The 27677-nt window shown below is 38.8% G+C and overlaps 1 protein-coding gene across 1 annotated transcript in view; it reads left to right on the top strand.

Annotated features, from left to right (window-relative positions):
- The window catches only part of LOC105417892 (uncharacterized), a 51869-nt gene that overhangs the window by 1952 nt on the left and 22240 nt on the right, over positions 1-27677 (top strand). Inside the window, exons 2-3 of the mRNA XM_011614453.2 lie at positions 1136-1254; positions 6136-6183. Of these exons, the coding sequence (XP_011612755.1) occupies positions 1136-1254; positions 6136-6183 (167 nt within the window). The remainder of the gene's footprint in view (positions 1-1135; positions 1255-6135; positions 6184-27677) is intronic.

Here is a 27677-nt window from a genome sequence, read left to right as displayed (position 1 = left end):
AAGATATTCTGTCAATGAACAAAATCCGGCTAAAGTTGACATTTTGGCAGCCAGACAGGAATGAAACATGAATTCGAACACACTGTGATCACTGAAAAATGTCTCGGTTCATATGGGTCAGGTGGCTGTTGTCATCCAGAGGAAATGGAGGGAACAGTCACCGCATCGCTACGTCTTTATGTGAGAAAAGTTGATCTGCTATTCGTATTTAAAGATTGTCTCAATATTAATAGATGGTCGAGCAGTAGTAGAATCTGCGTACCCAGAATCTGACTCGTTGAATTTAAAAAATAAGTGGCCGGCTTTTGATTAAAAGACTTTTTAATGTGACGGTGGATTTTCTCCTGAAGCTGTGCCGTTCAGTAAGCGATGCAGAAGAGACAGGGGCTTCTGAGGCTGCACTTTATTGCCCAGGAAGGTGAGAGCACAGATGACAGCTAACATCCAATAAGTTTATGAGATGAAAACAACTAAACTGGCTTCTGGCTACTGTCGGCATTTGGCTTCGAAAATCACCAGTGATAAAGATTCTGGTGAAGTTTGCTGGTTAAATCAAAGGTGCTTACAAAGGGAGAAGCTGTGATGGATGGGTCCTGTGGCAATTGGGGCCTGAGGGCTACCGTCACATCTGGCAACGCTTGCATGGTTTACTCTTCAACTTTAATGTCCAGCATTATCTGAACAATTCTGCAATAAGGAATGCTTTTACCTGCCTGCTTAAACAGCTGCTATAGATTGCAAAGCAAATGGGGTCCTCTTTGACATTTTAAAATTAAAAAAACGTGATTAACACAATAAATAACAAATGTGAAACATTCTGTAAATGGCTTTTTGCTGCTATAGAAGGAATCTTATCATACATCTTATATGCAGGAAAGGAGAATCTAAATGGACTTCCTTTGTCAGTCATTTATTAAGTGCGTACCTGTGCCTCACTGAAAATAGGGCCACCAGCATTGTTAGCATTATCCGGCCCTCGGTTTTGATGCACTACAGACTTGCTCTGCACATTGTTTTAAGAAGAAAAGGAAGGCACAGGAGACAGTATAGTATTAAACCTGCATGGGAATCTGGCTCATGATGCACTGTGGAATCAGTAGCAAGCATTCATCATCTCGCTCCTCTTTGTCTGCAGAAACAGAGTGTTTTATATGCAGAGATGTTGAACTCCAAGCCAGTGACCCACTGAGAAAATTCTGTGACTGCAAGAATTTACTTGCCCATCACGTGTGTCTGTCCACATGGATCCAAAGGGTAAGAAACTTTCCACATTGGCAATATCGACATTTTGAATTTGAGCTGGAGTTAATGTGTTTTCTGTTCCATAATGAGACAACACATCACCTGATGCCTCAAGATAATGATCTACCTTTTTCATAGAACTACTAATTAGTTTTAATGAGGGTTACAAGCAATGATAAAACAGAGTCAAACAGAAGTGCCTCATTATGGACTGGCAGTAGGCCATCATCCAGCTGACACCTACTGCAGAAAATCTCATTAACATCCAGTACAACCCTTAAAATGTATTTTTACACTGAACCTCAAAGAAAGATAATTTCACATTGTTCTCAGCATGAAAGTATATGGTGCTTATATTTCTTTCTCTGCTCAGTTAAGGTGATTATTGTGGTGCATGTTTATTATGCTTCCTCCATTAATTCTAGGACAGCTGCAACTGCTGCGAGGATTGTAAAAAAACAAAAAAACAAATTTGTTGGAAATGTTCCTCCCAAAGAAAACTGCAATGCTGAATAAAAAGCAAATGGTTATTGGACATGGGAATATCAGGGAGCAGCACATAATAATAAGCCACTTCAGACAAAAACTAATCTTGTAATATGCTACATGATAGGGTTGTTGCTTATGATGTGTAGCTTATCAAGTCAAAGGGAATTTATATTCTGGGAACAGCTTCATATAGTTTCCCTGAAAAATTGTAATTTACTAATGATCACCTTATCTTCAGCCAGACGCCAGATATGAAATGCTGTGTATAACCCCACTGTGCTGCTAGTTTTTAATGTGAACAACTGATCAGCCAATTAAATGAAAAAGCTTGGTTTAGCCTTGCATTATTTGTGATGGATGTCTGCCAAAAGCACTGAATCAAGGGTAAGTGGGTCAGGAGTAACGGCTAATTTGGAATGGGCATTTCACAGCAAAGGGAAAATAAAATCCCAGGAAAGTTTTAATATTCATCTCCTTGTCAGGCAGAGGATGAAGTCAGACACGCTGCATCTGACATCTGCAGTAACCTGTAGCGTTGCAGCCCTCGTGCAAACCTGTCTATATATGTGCAGTAAAACTAAATACCAGCTTTGGGACACACAAGTAAAGCAATGAAATGATTGCTCAATACATTTGTTACTTGCATATTCTCACAATTTGTAATATTGGCCAGAGCAGCAACTTTGGAAATGGGAACGTGGTGCATGTAGAGAGACGGAAAAGAGTAAAGTTTAAGAATTAAGAGTACTTAACAAGGGAGAGTTTCCCTTTAGGAACACCCTGGGGGAAATGTCAGTCTTTTCCCATTGTTTTACTCTGAAGTTTGAGGTCAGTAATTCTGATTTTACAAATCCTTGATGCAAGTTTTTATGCAGACTTCCTGTAAATATGAGTTTTTTTGTCCTCCTTTGAAGGCATGGGAGCATGCTGTTGTGCAGATCCAGTATTTTACTGACAAACGTATACTACTGTAAGCTTCCTTCAAGGAAGTAAAGTGCTGGAGCTTAATCCATAAGAATTGGTTATCCCAAATCCGTTATCTCTACGTATTTTTGAAGCATTTAATGTTTGATATCTTTATCTTGCAACTCACCCAGAGTCACAGAAGCATGTAATGCTTTGACCAGACAGCCAAAGAGCAGATAAAGCGAAAATTAATTTAATCGCTCCCACTTATGCACTTTTGGACTGTTCAATATTTGATTTTATCTGCATGGTTTTTCTCTGCTTTTATATCCATGCAGAGTCCAACTCTGTTCATCTTTACTCAAATCACTTGGCTGTACACAAACACATTATTTGTCACGGGCAAAAATGTTATCTTAATGTAATATAGTAGGCTTCACATCTGCTGTCTGATCATCTAATGTGCTGGATCTCCATGGAAACTTTTTAAGTGGAAGACCCAAGCCTACAGTCGACCTCATGCCACTTCTATTAAGTGTGTACCTTCCAATTCTATAGTTACTGTGTACAACATTGATGCCAAAGCTCCACACGTGTAGGACGGAGCTGTTTAGAGTGTGCACTGATGCCACAAGACTACTTTAGTTTTTGTGTGCAAGAGGAGCAGAGTGAGGGAGAGAGTGCGCCTGTGACCTTTCAGAGTGCTCGGCACAGGGAGGCCTTTTACCATTTACGGAACAGAAATCAGCAATTGACCTGTCACTTTTGCTTTGATGGCCATCTCTGGAAAGCAGGTCATCCACATATGTCTAAAGTGCCTCTTAACCACATTTCATTAAGCCAGAAAAGGTAATCCAATAATGATTTAATTTGTGTAACACACACACAGAGTGGAGCTCCACTAAAAGCAGCTGCAGAAAAAAAGAAATAAATGCCACATTTCTGCTGAAGTTCACCCACAGCAGGGTCGGCTGGTTTTAATAAATGTTTACCAGACAGTTTATCTGCTTTTTAAAAAAAAATAAAAAATAAAAATGTAGCCACTTTATGTATTGCTAGTCTCCAAACTCAAGTTTTGTTTGAGTCGGTACATTAGAAACAGCACAATATTTTGACTTTTATTAGTAGGTTGCCTAAAAGGAGCCTTTTTTATGGCTGATGAAAGAATCTGATCTGTTTGTGTGTGTGTGTGTGTGTGTGTGTGGGGGGGGGGGGGGTCGTCAGTATTTTAATATTTCACTGGAAACAAATTGGTTGTACGGGGACCAACACTCCATGTAAGAGAATCCTGCCTCTCAAAATGACATGATTAGGAAAAAGAAACATCTATTTATCCCCACAATGAGCATAACTGGGATTGATACTGTGTACATGTAGGTCATGTAATATAAGTTAATGGGAGGTAATTAAAGAGCTTTGTTTTTCAAACATTTTATGAGTACATTAGGATGGATGTTGCTGTGATATCATTTTAAATTGTTTATTGTGACTTATATTGGACCATTTTATAAGCCTTTCTGCATGTTGAGGTAGAGGAAGATTTGTATGATCATCAGTTACAACGAGGGCAGCCACACAGGCACATGCACACACCCCAGGATCCCAAAGACAAATAGCATGGCACAAAACTAATTAGTAACCAGGAACTAGTTAGGAGATGCCCTTTCGAAAAACATGTCCTTAGGCTGGATTTAAATATAGGGACAGAGTCAGTGACTGAGTGTGTCTAGGAGATCCCGGCCTCCAGGCAGAGCAACACTTTGACCCCTGACACTCATTATAGGGAGCACATTCCTGGAGGGGTGAAGCCCCTCATAACACAAAGTACAAGGGCATGGGAGGACTCTATGGCTCGTAGCTCACCAGCTGAGTGTGTGGGCTGGTGTTTCTCATTGCCTAAACCAACAGCAGCTGCAGATTTTACAGACCATCAAAGCTTCTGGCATACATTGGCTTTGGAATAGAAAATTTTGTTTCAGGTTGTCTTCAAAATAAGTGGGAATAACATACATTAACATTTACATATATACATGAATTGCTTTAAAACATTTGTAACACAATCCAATTAAAACAAGAACAGTAATGTGGGTATTTAAAATTCAACCTAGATTTAACAACAATATTAATTCATTTTATTTATAGGTGCCTCAAGGTCACCTCATATAAAGGTCACATTAAGATTAATCAAAGCAGACGGACAAATACATTAGGTAGGGACAGATTATAAAAGAAAATGACTTTTGACTTTTGATTTGAAGGTGGTCAGCGGGATCAGAGGCCAGATATCTTGATTTAACATTGATATTGTGAGGTGCAAAGGTTAGAACTTGTAGCAAGAAGGTTCCGGGTTCAATTCTTGCTGGGCCCTTTTAATGTTAATATGGAATGTTCTTCCTTTGCCTTTACCCCACAGACCTACACATCCAGTTAATTTGAAGACTTTAAATTGCTCCATGGTGAGAATGTGTCACATGGTGGTGTCCAGGGTGTTTAGATTCCAGCATCCTCCATGACGTTGACTACAAATAAGAAGCAGTTAGAGGATGGACATTAGCAGTAAAGGCTCGGAAAATACTAACAAATGAGTTTTCATATGGTATAATGATTGTTGTTTTTATACGTATAAATTCTATTAAACGAATGTTTGACAGTGCGTCTGTCTATATTTTCCTGTAGTTGCTAGTGATGTTTAAGCCTCCCCCGTCTCACCCTGCCTCACTTTCTCTCTCATGGGTTGATAATTCACATCACTAAAACAGACTTGGTTTACATTCATTAGGCCAACTCTCACAGCAATCAGGCCACAGTGCCAGGGGCAATGGTCCTCTTTGCAAAATCACATTGGCCTAATAGCAGTGTTGTATAATTATATTCCATTAACATCTATCAGAATGTATTTCAAACTGCACTGCATATTCCCAGTGTATTGGCTGTGTCTACACGGTCTTTCTTTATTAACAGCTTGGACAGGTAATATCAGCAATTCCAACCAATAGATTAAGTATGTGTGTGATGTATAGCTTTACATCTATATCCTAGAGATAATAAAAGTAATGATATTTTAGAAAATAGAACAATAAGAGTTTGTTTTACCTAGCACCGCCACCATCTTCTTTATGCTGATCATCTTCATAATACATCTACTCTAGACAAGGGTGAGAAGATCATTCAAAACTTTATTGATTCAAGGGAAAAAACCTACAAACACAATTTCCTATAGATGTTATTTTAATTACTATGGTCCCATTAGGAACCCTCTTTGGTTCGGTCCTCCTTTACACATTGGTGATCCGATGATCAATCCTATTTCCACTGGTCTCCATTGATGATGCTGCTATGGCTGCATCATACCAGCCCACACTTTTGACGTCATCTCTATGATATTTTCGGAATAACTGGAATAATCCTTTCTTTACTATGCGTTCAAACATGTTTTGTTATCATGTTTCCCCTTTAAGTTGAGGGCCTAATACAGTTGTACAAATTGCTTCTTTACAGGGACGTGGGAGTGAAGACAGACTGCGATGCATTGTCTGCAGAGCCACAGTAAGTACATCCTCTGTCTGCGTGTGTGAGGGGAAACAAACACACTTTAGGTCCTCTGGCATAACAGATTTATCCAGAGCAGATCCATAATACTAATGAGCAATCAGTCCTTTGGTTTGCTTTGCTCTGTGATTGAACTGCTTTACCAGCACTCGTGCTGTATGTCAGCATCACTGCCGTCTACGCCATGTTATTGTAGCAGAACACTTGCTATGGAAAGGAGGGAGAAAACATTACAGTATTTGGCAAAAGGATACAAGTCATGTAATGACAAAATCTGTATTCATTTTGGGAGCAGGAATTAATCATGCCTCACCGGTACATTCCTAATGTAAATTTCCTATCAACAGATTGTGTCTTCTGCTGGCGAGTTTATTCGTTTTGAAACAGTGGCGCGGATGTGTCACCACAGATGGGGTTGCGTGGTGGATAAGGTGGTCACATTACTAAACATCTCAGATTAGGAAGTGAGCTGTTGATGTGGTGTATGTATTCATGCTCGTGCTGTGGGTCAAAGCATCAGAAGCAGGATACTTAGTGTTTTATTCATTGTTTGGCCGACAGTGGTGAGACAAAAATCTGATCCTCGCTGTCTCCTCTTGTGCGTATGTATGTGAGGGGCCCCCACTGTGGAAGGAAATGTCACAGTAACTTTGACAACGACCTTTCGGGGTCTTAGATATTTTAAACATGAAACTGTGTTCTCGTACTGATAAAGGTAAATAAAGCATTTAGACAGTCAGAACAGCTGTCCATCTGTCTCCTTTGATAGTATTTTTTCACCTAGAGCAACCGAGGTCTCATCTGTTCACTGCATTATAGAAGAAAAAATCACATTGTGTCTGTACCTGCATAGGTATATGGGTAACTTACAGTAACTTATAATCACAGCAGAATCATCATTTGAATTAAAAAACAAAAACATAAATCTAATATTAGGCCTGGATGAAACAAAGGTTAACAGTAACATATTTTGTCATAATTCAACTCACTAGTCCCATTGCTGCATAAAATAATTCCCCTAAATACAGAAGATGGAATTCACCATTCAAAACACCAAATTTTGGGACTGACAAATAAAAATGTTTTCATGTTTTGTGTGTTTCAAACAGTAAATACATCCCAATATTTGCAGATGGACTCCTATTTCCTGAATTAATTCTTGACCCTGTCATCTCTCTCCTTTATGAGATTTCTAATAATGATAACAATAAAAAAACAGGCAAATATAGTCGAATGGGATTATTCTTTGATCGGTAAAGATTTCACAGAGTTTAGCCCAGTTTCTTTTTGCAGCATCTCTAACTGCACTTTTGTCACTGTACCAATGGCAGTGCCATCAATTATTAATGTGTAGTAGTAGTAGTACTAGTAGTAGTAGTACTAGTACTACTACTAGTAGTAGTAGTAGTATAGTAGTAGTAGTATTTGTCTCAGAAGCTTCCTGCTGAATGACCAAACAGACAAAATAAGGGTCGGTATTAAGAATAGTGAATTGTGAGCAGCAGCTGTGCCATTTAGAAAATGATTGTTTTCCAGTGTTGACTGATATTGAACTTTGCATGTCTGTAATAATACAGTAATATCTACTACCAGCCTTTTATTATTCCACCTGGGAGGAATGTATATGTAGATCAGCAATAATGACTATAATGATAATCGTGATAATCATTTGGTCTTCAGCTATCGCTCTGTAATGCATTACTGCATTCACCCTTACATTACATTAAAAGGCTTTAGCTATTCAGATTTCCGGTGAGCAGCTCTCATCACCCACTCGCCGTGGCAACCATTTTATTATCTTTTTTTTAAATGCTGATGATGTTTTGCATGTTTGCTGTTTTTCATTTTTGCAGCAAGGTTTCAAATGGGGGCTGTTTGTATGAGTTATAATAATTTGTTGAGGCAACGAACGCATTAATTTCATTAGCACATGGCCTCAAAGCAATAATTAACAGAGTAGGTGTGTCACAAGCAATCATGTTAAAATTTGCCAGTTAATTATTAAGATTTTGTTCTGAGGGACCTGGATTTGACATGAGTTGCCGAAGGAAAAAAGAGAGAGAGAGAGCAGAAAGTTAATGCGTTCCAGTGGCCGAGGCTAGGTCCTTGTTGTTGAACACAGTGGGGGTGGCCGGGGCATTGTGGGCCTACTGGCAGGATTTTTGCATGTTGACAGCTCACATTCTGGACTAATTACCACAAATAGCAGAGAGCTAGCTGGTGCTGGGTTTGTCCAGGAGGGTGTAATTATATAGACAAAGGAGGTCCAGATCCACCTAATGGCCTCGGCTGCCTCTGATTGGAGCCCGGTGGAGAAGATATTGGTGGGGATTTGTGGCAGAGGAAGTGATTCACAGCTCAGTTCCTCGGCCCTGATTACGCCTTAGCTGACAGTGAACCAGGTTGAGTGTAACAGAGATTATTAGTTTAATAAAGGCTTTCAATCAAACTTGACATTACCGGCAAAACTACATCGTTCAAATAAGTAAAGTAATTGCTGAATGTTTCTTAAGCATCTTTGACTCAACGAATAATCAAAGTGGAGCATATCCGCCTGACCGCACACAATACAGATAGGGGAAAATGTAAATACATTTATTTAGCATAAGATGTGATTTATTAGGCATAAAAGCAACTGTGGCAATTTACGGGCTGTGAAGAAAAACACATTTATCCCTGCAGGACAGTATTATGTCCTGCAGGGTAGCACATGGCTGGGCTATTATTTACAACGTATTTAGTATTTAGTACAACGGATGAAAAGAAAATTCATATGTACATTTGTCCTGAATCCTTGTTTTGCATGAAAAGTCATAATAGCAGCAAATACAATCCCACATATATTCGCGCCTTTTCGTGTATAATCTTCAGTACACATTGCTCCCTGCCACAGTTACCAGATGTGCAGGTTAATGTCACAGAGACACACCCAACCTTCAATCAAATATACAGCATCTGTACCTTTAACCTCATTGCAAAGTTAAAGACTTTGATAATGTCTTAAGTGAAATGGACAAAAACCAAATCACACAACTTAATAAACCAATGCCTGGATGTCATATGGTGTATGGAATTACAGAAAATAAATCAATACATGTATATATGTTTATTTATGTATATATTCTATTCTTTTAAGCAAGTTTCAGAAACTCTGAAAGTATGTATTTCATCAAATGACAAACCTAATTAATTCATAAGTGTGCATGGGTAGTAAATGTTTAGGTTATAAATATAGATTCTAATTTTATAAATCAACATGTACTTACATACTTACAAACATACAAATATACAGTATATCTTTTACTGAAAAGAAATCTTTGTTTTCTCTTGATATTAAAGACCACATACTGTAAATGTGAATCTTCAATGACAGAAGGGAACAAAATACATTTTAGGAGATAGTGTGTTAGTGTGTGTGTCAACTTTAAATGACAAAATCAACATTTTATATTGGAACATAACATGAGCACAGCTTTTAAAAAAAAATCTTTTTAAAGACATGCCATTTTTAAATGGTTTCTTTAAGTCTTGTCACACAGCCGTACAGTCCAACGTGCGTGAACCTTTCCCGCCCTATGTCTTTCAAACGTCTCCTTATAGGTGCTCACATTTTCACTTCCTTTCCCGTCTTAAAAAATGTTAATCATCACTTGATTTTATATGGAAAGCAGATTATCCTTTGATTTTGATGAACGCGGCAGCTGGCAGACTCGTCATTTGACTAAAAGCAGGACATTCCGCCAGGGCCTCTCGCATGTCACTAAGCCTCTGTCAGGACAGTCGTGTGACATGTGATGACACATGAAAGGAATTCCTCCTCATGCTTTCCCAGGACAATGGAACATAGCCTTAAGGTAGTGCGGTGTGTGCGTGTGCGTGTGCGCGTGCTAGCAGTTGCTCCAAAGCCAATCATCTACAACAGAACATTTCACGAGCTGTGGATCAACTCTGGCTCTTCCCTCGACAGGAGCTACATTCTAAATTTAGTTCCAGGGTGGTTTTTCAATGCATAAAAACCTCCCTGCTCAGATGTATTTGCTACCAGTGTTCAAGAACTTTCACACACACACTGTGGCTTTGCTGCAATGTCCAATTTAGAAAATAAATAAAAATAAGCCATAATCGAGAAAAGGTGCTGCACCTACACTATAATGAGTCATTTTTTATCGATTTATAGATATTATTTTTCATTGTGTATGCTAGTACTATAAAAAATCTCCTCTTTCCCTGGGCGGTCTGTTCCTCCTTCAAGCTGGGGTCCCCTACTAGAGGCCTGAGAGCTTGAGGGTCCTCCACAGTGTCTTAGCTGTTTCTAGCACGGCACTCTTCTGGAGAGCCATCTCAGATGCTGGTCCTGGGATCTGCCGGAGCCACTCCTCCAGCTTGAGGGTCACAGCCCAAGTGCTCCAATGATCAAGGGGATCACCGATGTCTTCGCTCCCAACATCCTGTCCAACTGCTCTCTTAGACACTCTCCCGTTCCAGTGGCCTGTGTCATTGGGGACTGCCACATCCATCACCACAGTGGAGGCGTGTCCCACTTTGACCTCAGGGTTTCCAGTCCAACCCTGGTACAGACGTTCCTTTGCCAGCTACATGGTTGTATATGTCCAATGGATATGAGGCCGAAAATTTACTGTACCGTATATACTGTATTAAGTGGAGTATTTATATGATAGAAATAGTTTCTGTCAATATAACTAATAACAAATCAAACCTTTGTAGCATATTTACATTCCAGAAAGTCTATATGCTTGTGGTTAATAGTGTTCAGATGACTTTAATGTCAGCAAAACCAAATAAACACCCAATATCATTTATTTAAAGCACATTCAGACTCTTTTTGTCATTCAAAGAAAAGATTTGAACTCCTGTTATATTTGGCCTTTTTTGTTTAACCTCCATCTTCCCCTCTTTGTTCCTGCCTGTGTCCCCAAGCACTTTTAATTTACGTTCCTGTTCAGGAGGGTCCTCAGACTGATCCAATTAAGGTTCCTTTAATTGACTTCCAGGCAATCAAACCAAAATTGATAGAGAATGAATTACAATTCCAATTGCTTGTTGAAACACCCTAAAACATAACATGGTCAGGCCTACTTTCCGCAGGACTCCTCTGACCATTTTTCCTCACCCCGAATAGTTGATGTAAAAGAGGCTGAATCTCTTGGACCATACTGATACATCAAAATATGGTGTTTATTTTATGTTTTAATCATATGTCCACGCAAATTTGATTTTCACTCTAACATAAGTTGTTCAAAGCAGGCATGGGTGTATGGTTTGAACACCCCAAACCCTTTTTTTCCAGTCTTTGGTCAGAGTTTTAAGGACTCAGACTAGAGCGAGAAATTGAACTAGAGTATCTAACAACAGACCAACTGTAAAAAGGCTGGAGATGAGGGCTGCTGAAATGAAAGATTGAGGTTCACATATCATTAACAGCCTTGAAATCAACGGTTCCTTTTCCCCAGTGTCGGCTTTTGTCTTCATACAGCGCTGAAGCAGTGATTGTGCTCTCCCATAATTCGCCATAATGACAGTAATTTCAGTATCAGATGTTCAAATGTTCAGCCTTAATTCATTGTGGTTAAGTAGCTTAGTAGCTTCTACCCCTCTTAGCAGAGTGTGCATGAATGAAGCATCTGAGGCAGCGCCGACATTTACATATGCTCTGAAATACATTTGTCATGTGTAGTGTCCAGACAAGGGTCAACCCTAACCCTTAATTTATGTTAAACACACCCATACATTCTCACTTTTAGGGGACTTTCATAGACATAACACATTATTAAGCTCTTTACCCTCCCCCTCCCCCTACCAACTCCCAACACCCAATTCCCTAACTCTAAACTAAACCCAATTCCAACTTCAACTTTAAAACTATATTTAACCCTAAATCCTCATTTAATGTATCTTTATGATCTCTGCCTCTTCTCTCCTCTACCTGTCCTCGCCCTCTCCTCTCTCTCTACCCACCCCCCCATCAGCAGGAGGGTCCCCCTACATGGGCCTGGTCCTGCTTGAGGTTTCTTCCTGTTAAAGGGGAGTTTTTCCTTGCCACTGTTGCTTGTTGGGGGTCAGGCCCTGGGATTCTGGAAAGAGCCTAGAGACAATTTTGATTGTTAAAGACGCTGTACAAATAAATATTGATTGATTGATTGATTGAGTACTTTCAAGTTCTAGAGACCGGCTAAAATGGCCCCATCTTGCAAAAATGTCCTCACTTTGGTAGTAAAATGATTATTGTGGTATTTTGGTACTTAGTATGTTGCAAATACTGGGAAGTAGGGTGGTGTGTGTGCGTGTGGTGGTGGTGGTGGGAGGGGTCTAGCATAGTGTAGCATTTTTTCTTTCTAAAAAGAGTTTGCGTGTCACAAAGGTGTCATGCATAGTGCAAACCATGGTTGAGATACCCTTGGGCTTTAGGATGTGTGTACTCATTGATGGATTGATGGCTTGTCTTTAAAGTATTCAGTATGTATGAACATATGACATTTTCATAACTTTTGCAAACTATTATCACTATGGGGTCTTTTTGATCAATTATCTAAAGCGTGTCAAGTGGGGAAAGGCACATCAATCACAAAATCATTAAAAATCAAGAAGAACCACGACAGCAGGGTTTCTGCTTTCCTCACTTATGTGCTTCTATGTGTCACAGCTACGGTGCAATGACATATTACTGTAATCAATCAACCATAAAGAACACTTTTGGAATCCTCAGTTAGAGTAATATGTGCATGCAACCACGGTATGTGACCTTGACTACACTAAAAACTGAACAGACTGAACTAGTTTTTTAAAAGCAGCAGAAGGGTGCAGTTTTAGGCAGAGACCGTTCCAACAGAAATCTATCATATCAGAAATGGACACAGTCATCTCTCACATTTACAGTTAGTTTTAAAGTGTTGGGACACTTTTGGTAGCTATCTTCATGCTGCTAAAAGCTTTGGTTTTATGGTCCTTTCTGTTCACCTTTGGAAACGGCAATTGGATTTACGAGTGCTTTGTCATCCAAGACAATATTCCAGCTGTGGAATATTGTAAAAAAAATAAAACAAGTAGTGCAAAATGAGCATAAAAAAGACATACCATTGTTGTTTTTAGCAGTGTTTGCTAATAGCATCCAATAACAGCATCCCAATCAACACTATCCACAGAGAGAAGCAGCGCAGTACCATCTGTAAAAGTAATTAAAGGGCTAAAAAACAAGCCTACTTAGCATATAAACTGAATTGTATGTGTGTGTTGCTCTCAGCCATTTTGGATTGCAAGATTACTATCAATTTCTGACATAAAATTCCAACTTCAGGGAGTGTTTTTCCATTACTGGAACCAGCTGGGAAGTTTAAAGCTCCACCCCTTTGTGTCTCTCACCTTCCACTTGATTTTCTTTTCGCCATATGTCAAACACGAGTTATAAAGGATAATATACAGAACCATGTGCTGCATCCTCATTTGAAAGATTTGCTGCCTTGACAACACAATCAAAGCCCTATATCTTTCTACCAACGTGACATCTATGTGAAAACCTGTGATTCAGTGGCTCGGATTATTATTTTCAACAATAATAAGAATACTGAAGCTAATAATTTGGTTTTTCCTACTTTGAGCATAGCTGAGGTTTCGCATGTACATGTCCATTAATCAACATCTTCTTCCTCGGACCTTGCAGGCATGTGTCTGTATTTTCATTATGAGGCCTCTCACAGCCATTAAGAGCAGAATGATTCGGTTCCAAACGGAGCTGTAAATTTTGAGGGAATCTGACATCCCGTGCCTGTAGGGTTACAGCAGCATACTAACGAGGCCATGGCGATGCTTCCATCACCATACAGTCAGCTGCGCCATACATCAGCCCCGCACTGAATCTCTGCCTTCCACGCGTAAAGTCAGTAACAATTTCAGACGCAACACTTTATTAGCATCCGTCCCATAGCCGCGGTGTAATGAATGACGCCATTTAAACAGGATTTACGATATCTTTAAAACTTGATTGCTTAGAATTTGAGAATTATTCATAAGACTAAAGTGTCATTTGTCATACGGCAAGTGCTGTTTTCATGGGAATAAATGGTTTTGTTGGAGTTTTTCAAAATGAACTCCTTCCATTCACTTCTAAAATAAGTCATTTGTATGCATATATGTCTACACAATGGATGTAATTAAAGGGAATGAGGCTCATGTGACAACTTGCAAACAGATTTTCTATACAATGCAGTAACAGGCCCAAGTAACAGACATGGACGCAGATGATTAAAAATATATGTACGTATTGAATTTTACTTCAACTTTTACTGAAACAAAGCGTTTGGGGGCATGACTGTAGGTCTGCGGGGCAAGTTCATGTACAGGTAGCATCCCTCATTGAACAATTCATTTGTGTATTTGCGTTATCTCCCCCGCGAATTACATTGGCTCATTCTTACAGTGTGAGAGCAGGAGGTTTCCTTGGCTTGTTATTCAGATTATTGTGCTCACGTCCTGAGGCGGTGTGACCATGCTTTGTGTGTGATGGCAAGATCATCTCTCAATTACACAAGGATCCTGAGGCAGAGGGTGTGGACCCCAGTGAAGAACCAGTTTTACTTTACACGCACACACACACACCAACACACACACATGCCATAGCTCGGAGGCACGGCTTACTAAACCACAGCCAAGAACGAGGCCTCTCAGCATAGATTTACACACAAATAAAACCAGTCTTATCTTGGCCCACGAGTGAACGGGAACTGATTACACGGTCTACATTTCAATGCTCAGATGAAACAGAGTCGATTTCTTATGGCCTATTTAAACCAACTCCAACCTGCAAACACCATGAAGCTTAATTTGGTGTTGCTGAAAAAGAATTTAAAGAAAAAAAGTTTTTTTTGAGACAGTTTTTTGATTCAAAAGGTTAACCACTGTAAAAAAAAAAAAAAATTTAAAAGCCGTACATATGGAATTGCTTTCTTTTTTAAAAAGTTTTTTGACGTTATGGAAATATAAGATTTCCAGAAAACAACAACATGCACGCAATGTGTGTATATAGCTGTCTTCCCTCCTTCAAAAATGTCACGCAAGGCTGCATTTACAGCAACCAACAATGAGAGACATGTTATGGATCTGGATCTTCTTTGTGCTAATTGACCTCACAAAATTCAAGTTTACAGAAAACTTCTTCACTTGGACTGTCTGAATTTGTACTGATTGACAGCAAAATTACAGGGATGAAAGAGTCAACGACACCCTGACACAGAATTGTTTAAATTTACGTATGTTAAGAGGGTTTGGTAAATACTTAAACACTTTAAGCTATTCCTATGTGCTAAACCATCACGCTGTTTACAGTGGAGTTGTAAAGTTGTTGACAGATGAGCCTTGTTACGGAGTGACTGTAATTTTTGTTGAGTTCTCCAATTATCCATTTTGTAAAATAGATATTAGGTGGCCTCTCTACATTATTCAGCTCTTGTGAGCAACCTATTGAAACACTGACATGCTACATAACCCCCCCGAAGGTGGTCTCATTTGTTTAATTAGCTCCCAATCTTTTCATTGGATTGTTCATTACATTTTGAAGGCCAAAGTCATTGGTTCTACTCAAAACAACTCAACTGCTGATTACCATAGGTTGTGATTTTAAATTAATCAAACAACCTTCAACAATGGAGAGTATTGCTCCTTATCTATCATAATTATAGTCTTTAATTAGTATTGTTGCAAAAGCAAAGGATTCTTTATTTACTTTAATTTGATGCCATTAACAATACAAATTTTAATGTTTTGAGAGATTTAATTAATTAAATTGTTGCTCGATAAACAAACAGGGTCTTAGTTTGTTTGCCTGTGTGGAAAACTCTCACAGCCATGCCGCAATGCTTCAGCAAAGCTTTTGATTAGTTGTGGTTTTATATTAGGATGGTCCGTTTAATTAGGTTATGTGGGTGCTAAAGGCCAGCGAAAGGTAATCACAAAGATTATTTACTCTTATTAATTGAGACTCCATCTTAAGCCCACAAGGAAAGGTTAATGTTCTCTTGGTGTTATTTACTGTCCACACTTCAGTGGTGGCCTCACGTCACACATGATAGAGGAAAGGAAGAGGAGCCCACAGGTGTGGGCGTGCGAAATGAAAAATAATTTGTGGTATAATGCATAAAATAGTTGAACTTTGCACCATTTCACTAAGCCCTCTGAAATATTGGACAGCCTTCATTTTAATAATCTGACTTTGGCTCAGGTATGACTCTGAATTTCCCCGACACTTTAGGTACCTGCGGCTCATCGCCACTCCTAATCTCTCCTTTTACTAACCTGAAATAATCTCCATGCACATGTAAATCATCCAATGAGCTTTACAGTGAATGTAAAGGCAGATTCAAGCTGACGTCGAGTGATTAGTTCTGCCACTCTCTAAATGACCCTGACTGCTGTCTTCATAGGAAAACCCTTCTATTAGTCTTCCCAGAGTCATTAAAATTACAAAAAATATTAACCCACAGGTTAATAAATATGGAAATCTAAGTAGTATCTGATTTAATTGGCTGTGAAGAAGTACTTAAACGTGTCTGCACTCTGAAAAATCTACATGGCTCAGTGGTAAAGAAATTGGAATATCTAGCTGTCAAGCTAATATATTTGACAATGTCATGAGTGTAATCTTCGCACAATCTCCCTTTGAGCCGGGCCCTCCTGCTCGCTACCGGGGCGATCAAATGTTGGAAATCGCTTCACGCCTTTTTGAATAACTCTAACGTGGTCCAAAGAGTCCAAGTGTGGCCATCAGCCAACGTTCTTAACCTTTTTAGATAAAAGATGGGAAAAGTTAACTTCAACTTTCCCATTTAATGTCTTTAGTCTTTTCTAAATCTCACCTGCGTTATCGCTGCAGACAGGAGAGGAATACAAATTCGTGTCAATACCGTAGTTCTATTACATAAGTAGGATATCAATGATGAGCATTTGATTTGGCCATCCACTGGATGATGTCCCGTAATAGTTAATTTCATGCCAAAATAAATGAGTTGTAGATACAATTCTGAGGCTTTGGCATTCATTTGTTTATGTTCGATTGTTTTCATTATAAAGCTAAAAAAACAGTCTGGATAATTTTCTACTTATGCGTCTACTTTTAAAAACTCTTTTACTCATTTTGATGTTACATTTGGCAGATTAATCATCTAAATAATCATATGTAAACCCACACTGATCGGGTTTCCAGTGTCCCTCCCTGCTGTAAAGAGAAATCCTGAAAAAGGGTGTGCACTTTCTTTGTTCAAGTAAACTATTAAAAGACATAGAGGAATTGTTCCATTTAGTATTTCCACATTAACCTTTATTTTGTTTATGTTTCTATTAAAAATTTTGCTTGAAAAAGTCTCTTTCCCACAAAATCTTTTACCTATATTGTTTTTTGTATTCCTCAGAGTTAAATAAAAACAGATATCTCCAGAGTCTATAATGACTCCTGTATAATTATATCACTGAAGTATTAAGATATTATAAGATCATTAGTGTTGCCATTAACTGCTAGGAGAAATACATTATTAAATACGTTACATTATTACAGTAATTCCAGTAATTCCTTGTCACAGGAGCAAGTATCTAAAGTGTTCAAGCATTTAAGAGTACTAATCAATTGTTTTTTTATTTTTTCCTTCTTTAAATTGTGGTTTATATTGTGGACGGTTGCTGAGGAAGTTACGCGCTGTGCTTGGCTGGACATTCAAGTCCAGTTACGCTTCTTTTGAGTTCTATTATAGTATTAACTGTAGTCTGTCCAGCATCAGCCGTGCACCTTTGTGGTTTTCCACGTTTGTGCTACATTACTGCGACCACAATAGGAACCGATCAGGGCAGGTCGCGCTGACACAAGTGTCATGCATTTCTAGTGCATCCGTTGTTCCTGAGAACTGTCTAGAACAGAAGAGCACATTTTTAAAGACCTGCGGATGGGTCGGAATTGATTTTCAAACTTTTTCACATCGGTATTAGCCGTGAAGTGACATTAGCATGATTCTGAGCTACGCCAAGCTAACTCACCCGGTCTATCAGCAGAATATCACAACATAATGCTACTACTCACACCATCAAGACATCAGCATCATTTACAGCTATACTCATCAAATGAACTAATGTTTATTTTTCACTTCTTAGTTACGTAGTGGAAAACCGACGCTCCCAGGGCTATCGTTTGTCTGCGTGTCTGTTAGCAGAGCGCTAAGAGGATTTATCTGGGTGACCCATCATGCAAAGACAATGAGCTGCACAATAGTGGTGTCTGGCTGAGAAGGATGAACTTGGACACACCCGGCCGTCTGCAGCTCTTCTTCCTAACCCAGAGTCATGTTACCGGTGGAAGGCCCATTACTTTTGTCTCTCCAAGACGCCAGCGCATGCGTGTGACAAGGATTACTGTATGTCAGTGTCAAATCTCGGACTTTTTCTGACCGACTTCGGCATCGGGTTTCGAAAGGTCCGCGTAGTTCTGCCGCTCTCTGCAGTGGCAGTATCAGGACCAAGCAGCCTCATCCTGCCTGCTGTAAATACCAACTGTATCTGTCCTTGCATGGAAATGTTGTCATAAAGTGGTTTTGCAGAACTCTCCAGTTTTTCAGAGACTTTTGCCCTGGGGCTAGGTCTAATGGCTTACTCGTCCCACGACAGAGCCTCGGGCTTCAGGTACTCTCACATTGTCAAGCTGTTCTCATTAGGTCCTATAAGTCCTGGAGAGATAAGTGTTGGACAGACACACACTTGAGGCATTAACGGTGTGCGCAATACACTGACAACACATCTGTAGCTCACACAATTAAATGATTTTAGCCTGACGTAATATTTTATTCATATTGCAATAGAACAAAATAAGTTTGACACAATTTAGAAATGTTGGTGAGGCAAGATTACTTTAGTGTATCATCATGTGTTTTTAATGAGATGCTATGGTAATAAAGAGGTTTGTTTCAGCATCTGTGAGTCATCTTTTAGCAGTTTTTTTGTTGTTGTTTGGATTATTTTTTCTCTAAAGTTGAGCAATGAAGCTCAACAGGAGTAAACATGATAGTAAAATGGAACTACCAGGTTAAAACATTCACGTGCCAATCTTCACATCTCAGCCAAGGCAACAAGAAACCATATTTGTCTACATATTTATGCTATTTTTGTCTTTTTTTAGATGACTTTTTTCCTGTACTTTGTTTTTCCAGCATGACTGAAGTCGATACGTGTTTCCGGAAAGAGGAATTGTGCCGCTGAACCCCCAACTTTCTATAATCTGTGCTAACTTGTGAAATAAATGACATCCATTGGTATCACCTACAGTGACCCGCATGTGATTGCAAAACATAGTTGTTCTATACATTATGTTCCTTTATGAATCAACTGATGAAATGAATTTGATCTTATGTGGGCCAACACTCTGATCTATATAAAAATCAACCACAAAATGTAGTAAAATGTGTATCAGATTTATTTTTTTATTGCTATTATTTTAAAGTCTTTTCTTCTTACCTGCATTTGCCGAGGTTGAGAAAGATTAGAGGAAAATAGTGCATCATAAACTGGCTACAGGCCTTAGGGCAACAGTGTCTGCTCTAAAGCTGGATAATCTCATATCAGTGTGGCGTGTTCATTTAGCTTAAAAGATAGGACCGTTTTAGAAGCACCTCCTTAGGTTATTATGAAGCTTTTCATACTCAAGATGATAACTCAGTCTGGCACCTGTGTAATTTACTAATGACACATGATTTTAGCCTGCACTGACTGCAAGCCGGGGAGGAATTACTGGGCTCTGCAGAGTCTCTGCAGATATGACATAGAGGCAGAACCTGTACAGCTTGTGTTTTAACTTCTTTAATTAGGTGTGTTTACTCTGTATTTTATTTGCAGAGATCATGAGGGAGCCTGGGGATAGGTAGATTTAATTAAGGGACACTGATGAAAGCACACGGCTCACACAATCTCCTAAGTGTTTCCTCTGATATTGCTGCAAAATATCCTGATGACAGGTGGTGCTGGGGAGGAGTTGACACCACTGTGAAATGAAGCGATTTAGATTGTTTCTCACCATGTGTAGGTGGAGAAGTGTTACAGGTCTTGTGTTATGTATCAGTACATTCATTTAACTGCTATATAAAATGTCTGCCTTACATCATAGTCTCATAGATGGGTGAGAAATTATAGGAGTGTAAAAAAAAAAAAAAGTGTTTGCACATAAAAGAATAGTAATGGTTGGGAGATAGTGGGAATGTAGGAGCAGCTTTGCAATTAGCAAGTGCGGGCCTGCCACGTTGTCAAATGCCCTCATGCTCTGTCTCTGCGATAATTGTCACAGCCCCACTCTTTTATCACAATCTGTCATACAGTCAGCCATATTCATTAGGAGTTCTTATCTGCTTGTGCTTTCACATTTGCCAGATGCCACGTTGGTATCAAAGGATAATAATGATGTCGCAAGGAAATTAAGACTTTATTAAAAGCTACTTAATACTGGAAAAAAGGAAAATCAAAATGCATTTGATGCATCAGTTGATCCTTGATGATTCCATCTGTAGACGGGTAAGAGGTCAGTCCTCCTATCTTTTAGGTACAGGATATGCAAATTGGACAGCACAGCTGAAATTAAATTGGGTTTAATTTAACTAATCTCCCTGGTGCATAATTTACACTTTCTACTGAAAGGAATCCTATTTTACACACAGTCCTTTAATCATATTTTTACACACGGCATTGAATTGGTTATAGAAAATGTATGGAATGTGTAATTGAAATGTTCAGACATGATAGGAAAGATATATGTTATTCATGCATGTACTGCCTTTCATTTTCCTTTATTTTTCTGTAGTTGTTACTAGACATTAACGTGTTTGGCCGGCTGAATAATGAAGGTTCCATAGTTGTAGAAAACCAACAGGGATTTTGAGCTGATGACAGAAAAGCACGATAAAAGTTAAGCAGATGTGAAGGAAAATGATGCTTAATGATTTCAGGCAGAAGGAGGATGAACACACACACACACACATATGCCCCCATTATACAGTCCCATTCTATGTTGTGATGTATACTTTAAATACTATGAAAGGACAAATTGGAATAATTCTCTTATAGCCGAGTTTATAACCAAGTTGCCTGATGAAAATGAACATTTAATCAGATTCTCAACGCTTATTTTTCACATGGTATCTAAATAGAATAGTATGGATCCTTTAAATGAAGCATTCAATTATGTTTTATATGCATTAATAATCGCTCTGTAATCGGTGAAGTGCAATTAAAAGCAGTTTGAACAGGGACAGATTAAGACTTACACTTTATCTGGCTTTGTGTGTAGCTGCAGTTCTCATTTCTAAAAGGAAATGAGGGCATAATAACGGCAACACCTTCATATTATGTTTCCCATCTGCTTGAGACCCATTAAAAGCAACATTCCTCATTGTTCATTTATAACAGTGTGTTGTTGGTGAATTAGACATGCTGCTGGTGAAACTGTGAAGTTATTATAACTGATGTATGTAGGTGCATGGTTGTCTTATATATAGAATAACGTGGAGAATGATCTGGAGCTGCAGCCAGATTTAACATTTAACCTTCCAACTCTTTTCCTGATGCAAATTGTTCATAAAATAAATTTGGATTTACTTCTGTTGTGTGGCTTCATGATTTGCAAGGAATAATTGATCAAGTCTACATCATAATCTGGATCTAGACAGAGTCTTGATCAACATCAGTTGCTATTTAGCATAATTAGCACAAACCTCACATTTCTGTTTCTGATATTTGCTATTAAATGTGATGGTAATCAGTAAAATTAGCATAGTAACAAAAATAGCAGAGTCACAAATCTGTTGTTGACATAAAAATGAAAGAATTATTCATGTGTAATGTCTGAACATATGAAAGTCACACCAACTTTACATTGTTTTTCGCCAGTTACCATATTTAAAATGTATGTTAAAAGAGTAAATAAAGTTCTTTTTTTATAACAACTGCAGATTCAATGGATGCATTCATGATGAAAAAGAATGTTTCCCTGAAGAGATCTAAGAAGCAACAGCTTAAACTAGCGCTGCGCTAAAGCTCTCAGACCTGGTTCCAGGGAGTCAGGAGTCACTGATGGCTTTTCATCCCAACTGCTGATATATATTCACCTTTCTCTCCCTTCTCCCTAACGTGGGATTGCCACATTTTCTCTCTTTTCCCAGTTCTCCATCACCACAATATCGGACTAAGTTACCATGACCTGTTTGTCTGAACGAACATCCTCCACCGTCTTTGGAGGCATGTTCCATCTTCACCTCAGATCTAAACCCTGTTGTTATGTGCTGGATTTGGATCAGGTGCTTCTTTGCACATCCTGTATCTTGACCATGGCTGGTGTGGTAACGCCCAGCCTTTATCGCTGGCATTATTAATTCCTCTGTTCTGTCTTTAATTCAGCCTTTCCAGCAACTGATAGAATTTGACCCACAAACCCTTGGACATGCCATGCAGAAGGGTTTGTCCACCCATGACATTTCCTCTTCTTCCCAGCTGGGTTTCTTGATGTAGACCAACTTTCTGATGTCTGTTTGTATGTTGTGTATATAATTGTTCCAGTCTGCATGGTGGGTCACTAGTTCGCTGCCTGTAGCCACTTGTTATACACCCCCAGGGTGCTGGGCTTGGTGTAGCTTCCCTTATGGATTGTTTTGTATCAGTGGTGTTGTCGTTTTATCACACCAACTTTGTTCCTCCCATTCAGCTCAGGTACTTCTCAGAGCTTGTGCTCACTGTTTGGAAGTATTTAACCAACTTTCCTGTGGCTTCCTAAAAGTTCCTGGTCAATTGCTGCCTTCTGATCACCCCACACCTTCAGTTCTGACTACCTTTCCTTTCTTGTCTACGCTTTGACAACACTTCCAAAATTAGTGGCATCCAAATTATATTTTATCATCATTGTAGATCCTTGTCGAAGGAATGGTTGCCCTATTTTGCAATTGGTAGCTATAGCCTGTTTTGATCAGATAGATAGATGGATAGATTTATGCACATTCCATCTTTTTGTACTCAAGCACACAGGCAGATTCAGTCTCGAGATCTTTGTTATTCTCAGCTATGAACAAACGCCAACATCTGGATTTAATCTGGCAAGTCCTGAGAAACCTGACTAACCAGCAGAAAAGCCCAGGTAATTTATTGCAGATGTTAGTTAACGGAGGACCGCTTTTCAAATCATTTTAATTGAATGTGTTCCTGGACTTACCTTCCTTAATTTCGTGCTTTTCATCAGTACATCATACTTGTGAATGGTTGTGCAGCACCAAATGCTCTTTGACACACCGATGTGCTTACACACTGACGCACAAAACAGTTCAGTTTAGAATTAGAACAGAGAGCTGCGAGGTGGGTCCTCATTAATAGTGTAATATGGGTTGCTTGCAATATAAGTGACAAAAAATGGTGTAATACTGGGCTTCATGGGTAGATAAGCTTGCTAATTGGCTCTTTAAAAGAAGGTTAAAGCATTGTAAATGCCTCAAATTGGTACGTTCTCCTTCTGAGCAAGTTGTGAGTGCTAAAAAATAATTAGAGCTGTGCTGATCGTTATGAATCCCATATCACACCGAGGCAAAGCAGGCAGCAGGGAGGTTGCCAAAGAAAGCTTTATAGGAATCTCCAAAACCAAGTTCAATATATAATAGGTAATGTTTGACAAACATTTCTAATTTTCAAAATATATCCTATTACAAAACTAGACTTTTTTGTGTGTTTGTTCAGCAATAATTACATTGATTCAGTTCCTGAATTAAAGCATTTTATTACATGCTCTAAATTTGATTAAATTAATGAATATGAAAAAAAAATACATTTGGAGAAACACCATTTAAAAGTAGAACTTCTATCCGTATTCCAGTAAATGTACCTTATCCCATTTAAACTGTAAAATGTCAATTAACCCCCTAAAACATGCAGATGTTTTCTGCCTGTTTTGGCAGTGAGAGACATTAAGCTTTAATCATGGGGAGCCCACAAAGCAGAACTGTGGATCCTCTGGTGCAGCTGTTTGGGGACCTCCATGTTGTGAGATTCCTTAATGCTTCCATCAAACGTCCTGGCAGCCTCATTCTCCCAGCTAGCATAGGCCGTCCCAACTGTTGTTAATTCATCAATGTTGCGTGCACTGGCTGGCACACTGAACCACCATTACAACATGTGTGTCCATCCATCATGACCAAGTCACTCATTCAACCTTGTTAGAGGAAACTAAATGGAGCTTTTGAAGTGATGTAAACAAGTCTAAGTGGACAATCGCCTCCACACTCCAACCGAGGAGAGGAGAGAACTTTCAGTCTCCCCATGACATCCAGGGCCTCCCATTCTCACATTAATGCCCTCTTACACAGTTCATTTATTACTGGCATGCATAAGCTGCGTACGTGTTGACTAATGTTAGTACTGTTTAAATGCAGTGTTTCATTCTCAGTGCAATTATCCTCTCAATTACCCAGAAATCTCCCTGTGTTGTACACTTTAAGAACACTACAGACCAAAATAATTTTAATTTTTAAGGCACAACAATGGGGAAGATGTTATTTTCAGGTTGACATACACACTATTATATACATATAGGTTGGCATATACGCTATTATATACATATAGGTTGGCATATACACTATTCTATTTGATATTTTATTGTGTGCATTGCTACAACAAAAAAATAACTATACTAATCTATTTTCTGTCTAACAGTGGGCTCAGTTAAAGCCAGTTTTGGAAAGTTTCATTTGGACAATTTAAATCTTATGAGGTGTGCTCATACCCCCAGGAAGACTCATTCATTTATTTTCATTAAACGACTCCACAATGCAGGGAGAGATGATGAGAATGTTTCAATTAAAGGACAAAAGGAATTTAGAGAGCTAGTTGATGCACAGAGCTGTTAATCACCCATGGCCTAACAACCATTAACTTAACAAGGTGGACTGAGTGCAAATCGACTCAGTTTAAAAAAAGAAGAAAAAATCCTCCCAATGGATGTAAATAAATATTTTTATTCTTCAAAGCCTTTATTTTAGCTAATTTGTCACAAATTTCTAGGCTTGTTGGTCATTTCTTCCCCACATTCCAGCCTCATGTGCAGAGCCAGAGCTGCATTTTAAATTGCTGTATCCTCCTGTAGCTATTATTTCATAAAACAGTAAAAGGCGTTTCTCATACAAGCTGAAATTATTTTTAATTTCCCAGTAGACATTTTGTGAGTTCAGAGGTCACGAAAGCAATGAAGCCATTTCAGTTTGTTTATCAGAGCATCTTGTAGTGTCTGTATCTACACCTAAATGGAGTAGCTGTTGTGTGACTTTCCTCTTTTTTGACTCTTCAAGTGCATTTAAATACCAACCAGCCCCTCATACAAGTTAAAGAGGATGGGAGTAGGTCACAGACTCACCTGACGGGGTGGCCCCAGTGTGCCAGGCTTGAGCACTGTGTCTCCAGGATGGTCAGCAGCAGCACTGGTGCTCCACAAGGGGCTGTTTTAGCCGCTTTATGTGGACATGACCAAACGGGGGTGGCCAGGATGCTCCTCTTTGCCAGGCAGCCTTACAAACAAAAAGTGATTGAACAAGCTGCTCCAAGAAGCGGGCTCAGTGCTGTGCAGGAGACTGGACCCGCTAATGTTGTAGAGAGGAGCACAAGAAACAAACTAGCTATAAAAAAGCTATAAAAGTCAATAGCAGACACTCTCTCCACAGAGGAACTGCTCCTCTCAGTATGCAGAAGTGAGTGATTTAAGAGTGAATGATACAAGTAAAACCTAGCGATTAAGATTGTTATGGGAAAAAAAAAAATCAGGCAACTCCATCTTCCCTTTCCAAGTACTTCCTTTGCATTAATGCAGTTCAAAATATGAGAAGTTCCTACACGCATAAAATGGATTTCCACGATTATTTAGCAGAATATATAAATCTACAAAACAAGTTGCAAAAAAAAAACACGACTTGGTAACATGAGTTTCAATGAAAACCTTCCAATTTTAAACAGATTTCAATAATTCTGATAGATTGTTGAGCACAATTCAACATGAATCTAATTATACCTATTATACTGAAAATCAGGTAGAAACCTCTTGCTATGATAATTACCAATTCCTTCATTTGGAGAGCAGATTTGACTCTAATTTTGGTGGTTATTATCTAATTACCCTTTAAAAGCCCTGAATATGCCTGTCTGAAAATGAACAATAATTGCATCCTAAAGCTTACAAAGTCTTTTCAATGGTCAATTGGTAAAGAAGTACATTAATCTTTATTTTACATTAGAATTTCTTGTGTTGCACTTTGGTTATTGTCAATTTAAAATCTGCTTTATGTTCACCTTTAAAAACTCCTTTATGCTCACCATTATCCGTGTTTGTGTGATTACTGGAAGATAATATGAACAACAAGGATAAAATAGAATTCATAAAAAGGGGAGTACTTTGATCACACAGCAGGCGCCTTGAGGAGTCTTGCCTAAGACTCTTTGATGTGAATGACTGCATGAAAGACAGGTCCAATTGGCCTGGGGTGACCCTCAAATTTGCACTCTTTAATCATGTCTTCCATATCAGGTGTTAAAAGAAATGGTCCCATATGGTTTATGATTTCAGACTATTATTGCATGAGATTCTGAAGTGAGAAGTGATGTGTTGCCCTGAAATATGCTGGCTTGTGCGAAATATGGGAAAGACAAGATGCTTGTACAAAAGACAAGATGGGAGGAAAAGCCCAAACAGTTGTTGTGTTAATACCTTAATAAACAGCGAAATTGCATCACCTAATTATGGCAGAAATTGAAAGGTCACTTGGAGCTGTAAAAACCGCTACCAAGGCAGCAAAATAGTCTGCCTTAAGCTATATTTGATATGTTGGACTCCCACCCCTATTTTAATCAATGTATATAAAGTCCTAATTCAGTGAAACATGCTCTATGAATTAGACAATGTGCTTGTCCAGATATATTAAATAAACGTGTTTATTCTTACTTTAAGCTCTCTACATGTTGACAAAGACCATCAAGCTACCCTGTCATCATTTGCATCTGAAGTGTAGGGTGCTCAAGCTTCCGTATTTGACATATTTGTTGTTTTATAATGTGATAGACAGAACAATATGCCATCAATTACCATGTTCTTTTAACAAGAAAGGTGTACCGGCAGTAATATTTTTAAAAACCTAATGGATTCTATTACATGCACAAGTCTTTACAGTAAATGGAATTTCATTTGATGCATGTTGTTTTAGTCATCAAGCTAAGCAACAGATGCCATGACAGCAACAGCATTGTTCCAACATAATTTCTTTCTTTCTTCATTTATTTATTTCTATATATGGTCATTATGGCCGTGGCTCCTCTCAAGGCTGTTTTTTCTCTGCACTTTATACACAAATGCGTGTCAAAGTCCATATGTGAATATGCTGGCATATTAAATTTTCTCATGACAGTGATTGTGTCACTGCTTAACAAAAATAACAATCACAGTCCAGTGG

This window comes from Takifugu rubripes, chromosome 20, assembly GCF_901000725.2.
Source record: "Takifugu rubripes chromosome 20, fTakRub1.2, whole genome shotgun sequence".
In the NCBI taxonomy this organism is placed as follows: domain Eukaryota; kingdom Metazoa; phylum Chordata; class Actinopteri; order Tetraodontiformes; family Tetraodontidae; genus Takifugu; species Takifugu rubripes.
Note: the sequence above shows the minus strand (reverse complement) of the source record. Positions and strands in the feature narration are given on the sequence as shown.